Source organism: Myxine glutinosa, chromosome 11 (genome assembly GCF_964187855.1).
Source record: "Myxine glutinosa chromosome 11, kmMyxGlut1.1, whole genome shotgun sequence".
Taxonomy (NCBI): Eukaryota; Metazoa; Chordata; class Myxini; order Myxiniformes; family Myxinidae; genus Myxine; species Myxine glutinosa.
Genome location: NC_136271.1, coordinates 135,641,310 through 135,652,360, shown reverse-complemented (window position 1 = coordinate 135,652,360; position 11,051 = coordinate 135,641,310). Strand labels below are relative to the sequence as shown.

General features: G+C 42.2%; 1 protein-coding gene across 1 annotated transcript; it reads right to left on the bottom strand.

Moving 5' to 3' along the window:
- Positions 1-1,099: 1,099 nt before the first annotated feature.
- LOC144894214 (protein FAM200C-like) lies at positions 1,100-3,916 on the bottom strand. Its single transcript, XM_078786319.1, is given in 5 exon segments — positions 1,100-1,114; positions 2,527-2,817; positions 2,819-3,358; positions 3,360-3,490; positions 3,493-3,916. Coding segments are annotated over 5 exon segments (1,401 nt in total).
- Positions 3,917-11,051: the final 7,135 nt, after the last annotated feature.

The following is an 11,051-nucleotide window of genomic DNA, read 5'->3' as shown; positions in this document are numbered from 1 at the left end:
TCCTCACACTTTACACACTATCTCATCGTTTACATTTCCCTCTCACACTTTACATACTATCTCAACGTTTATATTTTCCTCACACTACTGCATCTCATCGTTTACATTTCCCTCACGCTACTGTATCTCATCGTTTACATTTCCATCATACACTTTACACTGATCTAATCGTTTACATTTCCCCCACACACGATGTCATCATTTACATTTCCCTCACGCTACTGTAGCTCATCGTTTACATTTCCGTCATACACTTTACACTGATCTAATCGTTTACATTTCCCCCACACACGATGTCATCATTTACATTTACCTCACACACTTTATCATAGTTTACATTTCCCTCACACACTTTACACACGATCTAATCGTTTACATTTCCCTCACACACTTTACACACGATGTCATCATTTACATTTCCCTCACACACTAACTTTACACAAGATCGCATCGCTTAGATTTCCCTCACACACTTTACATACAATCCCCCATCTCATTATTTACATTTTCCTTACACGCTCATTTTACACAGATCTCAGCGTTTACATTTCCCTCTCACACTTTACATACTATCTCAACGTTTATATTTTCCTCACGCTACTGTATCTCATCGTTTACATTTCCGTCATACACTTTACACTCGATCTAATCGTTTACATTTCCCCCACACACGATGTCATCATATACATTTACCTCACACACTTTATCATAGTTTACATTTCCCTCACACACTTTATCATAGTTTACATTTCCCTCACACACTTTACACACGATCTAAGCGTTTACATTTCCCTCACACACTTTACACACGATGTCATCATTTACATTTCCCTCGCACACTTTATCATCGTTTACATTTCCCTCAAACACTTCTGTAATGTTCCTAGGATCCAGTATCACTCCTTGAAGTTCATCAACAAAGGGTTTATTTGAAGCTAAAACCAAAGTCATTCAGCAGGAGCAGTAATCACAGCAAGCATCTCCATTGCCGGCATGACGCGCTCGCTAAGCTCCGCCTTTCCGGATCCGGATGTTTATATTTCTAAAACTTCAAATATCACAATAAAGCAAATTAGCACAATTAACTTATAACAATGTCTCACACTCCTCCAACCTAAGATCAAAACATTGTATCGCATCAGGTACAATCATAATCTTTCAAGTCGGTCGGGTGTTCAACCTGACGGCCTGAACAACGTAACCGATCCCTTGAATCTGCAAGAGGGTTGTGTCTTTCCAGATGCTTCAGCCCTGTAGTTGACCTCTCATCACCAATGCCCCCACCAGACCTCACCCGACCCCTGATGCACTCCCACCTTCACCTGAAACTCACCACTGTTCCCATCCTTCGTCCTTATAGCTGTGCGTGCTCTTTTGTACAATGCCATCACTACTCTGATCAACCATTCCTCCACTCCTAACTTCCTCAATGCCCATGTCCCTACTTCGTGTGGAACCCTATCGAATGCTTTCTCCAGATCAACAAACCCAAGAAACAACCTCTTCCTCTTCTCCATGTACTTCTCCTGCAACAGCCTCACAATAAAGAGCGCGTCTGTCGTTCCTCTTCCTGGCATAAATCCAAACTGCATTTCACCGATCTTCACCTTCTTCCTTATCCTCCTCTCCAACACCCTTTCCAATACCTTCATTCCATGCTCCAATAACTTTATCGCTCGGTACGAGCCGCACTCCAGAGGGTCACCTTTCCCCTTGTATAGAAGGACGAGGGTACTCAGTTCCCAATCCACTGGAATGCGGCCTTCTTTCACCACCAGATTGCAGATCTCTGTCATTCTCTTCACACCCCAACACCTAGCTCGGCTTCACACTGTTGAAACCATAGCTTTCAGAATCATTGGAATCTCCCGCAATGAAGCTAACTCCAAGGGCCTTTCACTCACTCACCGCAGGCAGGTTGGTGGTCTTTCTGTCTTCTACCGACTCCTCTCTGGCCTTGCTCCCCCAGCTCTCTCTGTGCTCTGTCCCCCAAATATTCCTACATGTTGCACAAGATCTGCCAGCAACACTCTTATGGTTAAACTGCCAAAATCAAGACTCTCTGCTCACCTTCACTCTTTCATTCCTCTTTTCTCCCGCCTCTGGAACAAACTCCCTCACTCTCTTCAATCCCACACCTCCCTCCATGTTTTTAAAACAGCTGTTCACCACCATCTCTTATCGTCCCCCATCCAAAACCTTGATCTTTTCTACCCCCGCTAATTCACCCCAGATCCACTTTTTTGAAATACCAACTTCTTTCCTGGAAGTCCTTGCAGTGTCCATGTGTTTTATACTTCTCCCACCCTCCCCCAAGCCCTCTCCCTCCCACAGATCTCCCGATGTCCCTGCTCTCAAATGTTGTGTTTGTGTGCTTCCCCCCCTCTCCCCCATCTTGTCTACCGCTCCCCTTATTATATGTTTTATGCGGCTGTTTGATTTTTTTGTGTGATTAATGTTCGCTCTTTCACGAGCCTCGATCTTGTATGCAAAACCCCCCCCCCAAAAAACAGCAAAAAAACCCACCTCTCCATGGTGAAAGTATCCTTGGAAGGATTGAATCAGCACCTGCAAATGTTCTTTCACTTCAGTCACGATGGATAGTTCTTTTTCCGCATTGGCAGCCTCATCAAGTTTGGGAAAGTTTGCAAAATTTCCATTCTCAATGCGCTGCATCCAAATTCGAAGTTTTTGGGTGAAGGCAGACACCTTTTCCCTGGCAGTGATCATGTTCATCCCTGTTCCTTGGATGCAGGTGTTCAAATCGTTGAGGTGTGTGAATATATCTGCCAGGTATGCCAGGGACAAAATGACCTCCCCTATTTTCAAAGTGGTCAGCAATGTCACTGTCTTGCTTTCTAAGAAACTGCTTGATTTCTTCGTGCAGTTCGAAGACACGAGTAAGCACCTGGCCACGGGAAAGCCATCTCACTTCTGTGTGGAAAAGAAGAACACCATGTTCAGCTCCAATTTCTTCACAAAAAACTTTGAAAAGACGGTGATTCAGGGCTCGTCCTCTGATAAAATTTACTGCACACACAGCAATTGACAAAGCATTCTTCAGGTGTTCTGGCAGCGTCTTCGTGGCAAGTGCATGACGATGCAACACACAGTGCGTGACAGTGACATGGGGCATCTCCTTCTTCACAAGGGTAGCAAAGCCTGATTTGTTTCCGAGCATGGTGGGAGCTCCATCAGTGCAAAGTGACCCACACACGTTGAGAGTCATCCCATGCTTCAAGAAGAAATCTTTCACGAGATTGAACACATCGATTGCTTTTGTGGTTGTTGTCAGTGGTTCACAAAACAAGAATTCTTCCATCACTTCTTTCTCCTTCACGTACCGCACAAATACGTACCAACAACTGACTACAAAAACTGACGTCAGTTGACTCATCTAACTGAAGACTCACTTTGACAGGACTAGCTTTGATGTCTGCGATCACCTGCTGCAAGATATCTCTAATCATGTCACCAATCCTGGAACGGTAATGTCGTTTGACAAGGGTACCTGTTGAAGTTTCTTTTGTGCCTCAGTCCCCAACACTTCTTTTGCCATTTCTTGTGCACAAGGTTTCACCAGTTCTTCAGCAATTGTATGAGGCTTTTTTTTGGCACACAGGAAAGCAACTTGATAAGATGCTTGCAACAATGGCTTCTCAATTGGCACGAATCCTTGCATTGGCAGGGTAACGCCATGATTAAATCGTTCCCTCTTGATCTTCAAGCTGTTGAAGTCATTCCCAGAATTTGTACCTCCATGCTGAATGTTGAAATGCTCATTAAGTCTTGAAGGTTTGAGATTTTCATTTGTAAATACCGTGTTGCACTGCGGTCGCTGAGTTCCATCTTTTTCCGTCAGACAGGTGAAACCGTAACGAACATAGTCGTTATTCCACTTGCGTTTCTTGGACATGGTATGTCAGATTTGATTCTATATAAAAAGATATAAAAAAGACATAAGATTAAAATTAGCTACACTTATGGTTATTACTTCAGAAAATAATACATGTTGTCATTTTTTTTTATTGTAAGTGCTCATTCATATCTTTTTATGATATTATATTTGCTTATAGTTGAATAAAAATATGTTTAAAAGATAAAATAATTATGAACACCTAAAGTCCTAAATTATTATTGAAAAAACCCTAAACCCCTGTAATTTTTAAACAAAAACATTTTAACCCTTGTTATTTTTTAAAATAAAAATATTTAAACCCTTCTTTTTTTTCTTTAAATACTGTTATACCCTTATTTTTTAATTGAAATTTATTTTTGGGACGGCGTGTCTCGTACCCCCAGCTTGGAGGTTTCGTACCCCCAGGGGTACAGGTAACCCTGGTTAAGAACCTATGCACTAGGCCATGGGTTTTAAAAAGGTCCATCAGACATTCAATAGTAGCTGTTACAGTCGCAGTTACCACTACCCTGATTTATACAAGTTTTGAAAATGCATCAGAAGCAACCAAGAACATCCGGCCCAGGAAAGGCCCTGAATAATCCACATGGAGCCATTGCCATGGTCTAGCTGGCAACTCCCACGGGTGCAAAGCTGCTGCAGGAGGGTTCCTGGCATTTATTTGGCAGGCATTGCAACCCTGCACCCATCTTTCAATATCCTGAGCGATGCTGGGTCATCACACATAGCCTCTTGCTAAGGCCTTCATACGGACCACCCCTGGGTGCATCTCATGCAGTTCCTCCAATATTGCTACACGACAAGCCTTTGGAAACACAACTCGATGGCCCCATAAGATACAATCACAGTCCACGCTCAATTCCTCTTTCCAACTGAAAAAGGTTTCAGTTCCTCGCATGAACAATGGTCTGGCCATCCCGTCTGTATGTACCTGTAGACCTGGCACAACAACTGGTCCTTTCTCGTCCAATTCTTAATGTCTGAGGTAATTGGGGATGAGTTGGTATCCACCATGTGCATGACCATCTCAGTCTCCGGCACGCCAGGAGTTTTATCTGGACTCTCTGGCAAGGATAACCGACTCAGTCCATCAGAATTCCCATGAGCCTTCCCCAGTTTATACCTCAGCGAGTACGAATATGCAGTGAGAACTATTCCCCAACGAATCACTCTTGGAGAGGCCATCTGCGGAATGGGTCGGTCTTCTCCCAATAAACCCAACAATGGTTTATGATCACTGTGAATCAACACGTGGTGAACCCAAACGTGTTGGTGGAATCATTTCACTCAAAAAATGGCCGCTAACCCTTCTCTTTCCACTTGAGCATAGTTCCGTTCTGCCTGGTTAAGAGTCCTTGAAGCAAATGCTATGGGCCTTTGGGTACCGTCGTCCATCACATGCGACAATACTACACCTACTCCGTCGGGTGAAGCATCTACCGATAGCAATAACGGCTTGTTACTGTCATAATGCACAAGGACTTCTGCTGACGTTAACAACCACATTGAATGCTGAAAAGCTCGCTGCTGTTCAACACCCCATTCCCCATGCAGTACCCTTACGCAACAAATGGTGCAGGGGTTCAAACAGTGATAAAACTTGTGGAAGGAAATGGTGGTAATAGTCCAACATCCCCAGAAAACTCTTCAGCTGGCTCACATTCTGTGGCCGAGGAGCATCCACAATGGCCCGCACGGACTCCTGGACCGGCCAGTACCTGTCCTGTCAATTAGGTATCCACAGTATACAATGGATTATGCGAAGAAGAAACATTTTGCTCGGTTAAACCTAATGCCTGCCTGTCACAGACGATGAAACACTTCACGCAAATGAACAAGGTGATCTTTTTGGATCCTGCCTGACACAAGGATGTCGTCTAGACGAGCCACTACAAATGGTATCGATCTTAATATGCCTTCCATGAATTTCTGAAAAATCGCAGGAGCCGACGATATGCCATAGGGCATATGGTTGTAACAATATAAACCCACGATGCGTATTGATGGCTGTATAGTCCTTAGAGCCCTCTTTTAGCTCCAGCTGTTGATATGCAGCCGTTAGGTCAAACTTAGACCATGTCTGGCCACCGCTCATCACAGCCAATTAGTCTTCGACCTTAGGAATTGGGTACTGATCCACGACTGCTGCCTGATTAAACGTTGACTTGTAATCCCCACATATCCGAAGAGAGCCATCAGCTTTCAGAACAAGAACCACAGGAAATGCCAATTCTGAATAATTAGTTTTCTCGATTATTCCATCAGACTCTAAAGTCGAAACGGTCCAATTCTGCCTCCAGTTTGGCTTTCAATGCAAAAGGCACAGGTCTAGCTTTGAGAAACTTAAGCCTTCCTCCTTCTCTAATTCCCCGCTTTGCCTTCAAACCCTTGACTTGTCCTACTCCCGTATTAAACAAATCCTTGTATTCCCTCATCAGGCTTGCTTTGGGGTCTTGCCCTTAGCCCCCAGCATACTGCAACTGCTTGATTCAACGCCAATCCGCTCGACGCTTCAGGGATCGCCGCCACTCTGCCTTTTGCCGCCTCATGAGCCAAGGCTTTCTCTATAGCCTGCCCCAATCCTAGATCAGACTCCAACAAATATCTTCTGCAGAGCCTCATCCCTCACCCCAAAGGTGAACTGGTTCCGTATCATATCCTCCAACAGGGCTCCATACTAACAATGCTCACTCATTTTTCGAAGTTTCGTGAGGTGTGCACTTATAGCCTGTCCCGGCTGCTGCACACACCCTCTCAACCGAAACCATGCTAAGGTTTTATGTGGCCTCGGAGAATAATGTTCCTTCACCCTCTTCACAATCTCCTCGTATGTTACTGCTCCAGGCTGGGAAGGTGACACTAATGATCGTATTACTTGGTATGCTTCTGCTCCGAGGATAGACAGCAATATCACCTCTTTTTGTTCTCATGCGTGATCTGGTTGGCCTCACAGAAGAACGAATGTCTTTCAATGTAGGCCTCCCAGGACTCTCTCTCCGGCTGGAACTCGTCCACTTTTCCAATAAACCGCCATCTCAAGAATGTAGTTTTCCTCGTCGCCAATTATGTAATGTTCCTAGGATCCAGTATCACTCCTTGAAGTTCATCAACAAAAGATTTATTTGAAGCTAAAACCAAAGTCATTCAGCAGGAGCAGTAATCACAGCAAGCATCGCCATTGCCGGCATGACGCGCTCGCTAAGCTCCGCCCTTCCGGATCCGGATGTTTATATTTCTAAAACTTCAAATATCACAATAAAGCAAATTAGCACAATTAACTTATAACAATATCTCACAACTTTACAAACGATCTAAACGTTTACCTTTCAATTACGCACTTTACACACTATCTCAGCGTTTACATTTCGTCACACAAATTTACACACTATCTCATCGTTTACATTTCCCTCACACACAATCATCGCTGACATTTCCCTCACACTTTACACACGATCTCAGAGTTTGCATTTCCTTCACACACTATCATCGTTTACATTGCCCTCACACACTATCTCATAGTTTACATTTCAACAAACAACGTTACACACGAGCTCATAGTTTACATTTCCCACACACACGATCATCGTTTACATTCCCCCCACACTTTACACACGATCTCATCGTTTACATTTCCCTCACACTTTACACACGATCTCATCATTTACATTTCCCTCACACTTTACACACGATCTCATCGTTTACATTTCCCTCACACTTTACACACGATCTCATCGATTACATTTCCCTCACACACTTTACACCCTATCTACTCGTTTACATTTCCCTCACACACGATCTCATCGTTTACATTCCCCTCACACACGATCTCATCGTTTACATTCCCCTCACACACTTTCTCATAGTTTACATTTCCCTCATACTACTGTATCTTATCGTTTACATTTCCATCTCACACTTTACACACGTTCTCATAGGTTGCATTTCCCTCACACTTTACACCCTATCTAATCGTTTACATTTCCCTCACACACGATCTCATCGTTTACATTCCCCTCAAACACGATCTCATCGTTTACATTCCCCTCACACACTTTCTCATAGTTTACATTTCCCTCATACTACTGTATCTTATCGTTTACATTTCCATCTCACACTTTACACACGATCTCATAGGTTGCATTTCCCTCACACTTTACACACTATCTCACAGTTTACATTTTTCTCACACTACTGTATCTTATCGTTTACATTTCCACCCCACACTTTACACACGATCTCATAGCTTGCATTTCCCTCACACACTTTACACACGATCTCATTCGTCGTTTACATTTCCCTCACACACGATGTCATCGTTTACATTTCCTCACACTTCAGTATCTCATCGTTTACATTTCCCTCACACACTATCTCATTGTTTACATTTCCCTCACACACCATCTCATCATTTACATTTCCCTCTCACGCATATTTTACACTCATTCATTTCCCTCACACACTTTACACACGATCTCATTCGTCGTTTACATTTCCCTCACACACTATGCCATCGTTTACATTTTCCTCACACTACTGTATGCCATCGTTTACATTTCCCTCTCACACTGTTTCATCGTTTACATTTCCCTCACACGCTATTACATCGTTTACATTTCCCTCACACTATTTCATCGTTTACATTTCCCTCACACTATTACATCGTTTACATTTCCCTCACACTATTTCATCGTTTACATTTCCCTCACACTATTACATCGTTTACTTTTCCCTCACACTATTACATCGTTTACATTTCCCTCACACTATTACATCGTTTACATTTCCCTCACACTATTACATCGTTTACTTTTCCCTCACACTATTACATCGTTTACATTTCCCTCACACTATTACATCGTTTACATTTCCCTCCCACACTATTACATCGTTTACATTTCCCTCACACTATTACATCGTTTACATTTCCCTCACACACTATTACATCGTTTACATTTCCCTCACACTATTTCATCGTTTACATTTCCCTCACACTATTTCATCGTTTACATTTCCCTCACACTATTACATCGTTTACATTTCCCTCTCACACTATTTCATCGTTTCCATTTCTCTCTCACACTATTTCATCGTTTACACTTCCCTCACACTACTGCATCTCATCGTTTACACTTCCCTCACACTACTGCATCTCATCGTTTACATTTCCCTCTCACACTATTTCATCGTTTACATTTCCCTCACATTACTGTATCTCATCGTTTACATTTCCCTCGCACACTATCTCATCGTTTACATTTCCCTCTCACACTATTTCATCGTTTACATTTCCCTCACATTACTGTATCTCATCGTTTACATTTCCCTCACATTACTGTATCTCATCGTTTACACTTCCCTCACATTACTGTATCTCATCGTTTACATTTCTCTCATACACTATCTCATCGTTTACATTTCCCTCTCACACTATTTCATCGTTTACATTTCCCTCACATTACTGTATCTCATCGTTTACATTTCCCTTGCACACTATTTCATCGTTTACATTTCCCTCACATTACTGTATCTCATAGTTTACATTTCCTCACATTACTGTATCTCATCGTTTACATTTCCCTCATACACTATCTCATCGTTTACATTTCCTCACATTACTGTATCTCATCGTTTACATTTCCCTCATACACTATCTCATCGTTTACATTTTCCTCACATTACTGTATCTCATCGTTTACATTTCCCTCATACACTATCTCATCGTTTACATTTCCCTCACATTACTGTATCTCATCGTTTACATTCCCTCACATTACTGTATCTCATCGTTTACATTCCCCTCAAACACGATCTCATCGTTTACATTCCCCTCACACACTTTCTCATAGTTTACATTTCCCTCATACTACTGTATCTTATCGTTTACATTTCCATCTCACACTTTACACACGATCTCATAGGTTGCATTTCCCTCACACTTTACACACTATCTCACAGTTTACATTTTCCTCACACTACTGTATCTTATCGTTTACATTTCCATCTCACACTTTACACACGATCTCATAGGTTGCATTTCCCTCACACTTTACACACTATCTAACAGTTTACATTTTCCTCACACTACTGTATCTTATCGTTTACATTTCCATCTCACACTTTACACACGATCTCATAGGTTGCATTTCTCTCACACTTTACACACTATCTCACAGTTTACATTTTCCTCACACTACTGTATCTTATCGTTTACATTTCCACCCCACACTTTACACTCGATCTCATAGCTTGCATTTCCCTCACACACTTTACACACGATCTCATTCGTCGTTTACATTTCCCTCACACACGATGTCATCGTTTACATTTCCTCACACTTCAGTATCTCATCGTTTACATTTCCCTCACACACTATCTCATTGTTTACATTTCCCTCACACACCATCTCATCATTTACATTTCCCTCTCACGCATACTTTACACTCATTCATTTCCCTCACACACTTTACACACGATCTCATTCGTCGTTTACATTTCCCTCACACACTATGCCATCGTTTACATTTTCCTCACACCACTGTATGCCATCGTTTACATTTCCCTCACACTATTTCATCGTTTACATTTCCCTCACACTATTACATCGTTTACATTTCCCTCACACTATTACATCGTTTACATTTCCCTCACACTATTACATCGTTTACATTTCCCTCACACTATTACATCGTTTACATTTCCCTCACACTATTACATCGTTTACATTTCCCTCACACTATTACATCGTTTACTTTTCCCTCACACTATTACATCGTTTACATTTCCCTCACACTATTACATCGTTTACATTTCCCTCCCACACTATTACATCGTTTACATTTCCCTCACACTATTACATCGTTTACATTTCCCTCACACACTATTACATCGTTTACATTTCCCTCACACTATTTCATCGTTTACATTTCCCTCACACTATTTCATCATTTACATTTCCCTCACACTATTACATCGTTTACATTTCCCTCTCACACTATTTCATCGTTTACATTTCCCTCTCACACTATTTCATCGTTTACACTTCCCTCACACTACTGCATCTCATCGTTTACACTTCCCTCACACTACTGCATCTCATCGTTTACATTTCCCTCTGTTACGTGGTCCCCTCGGT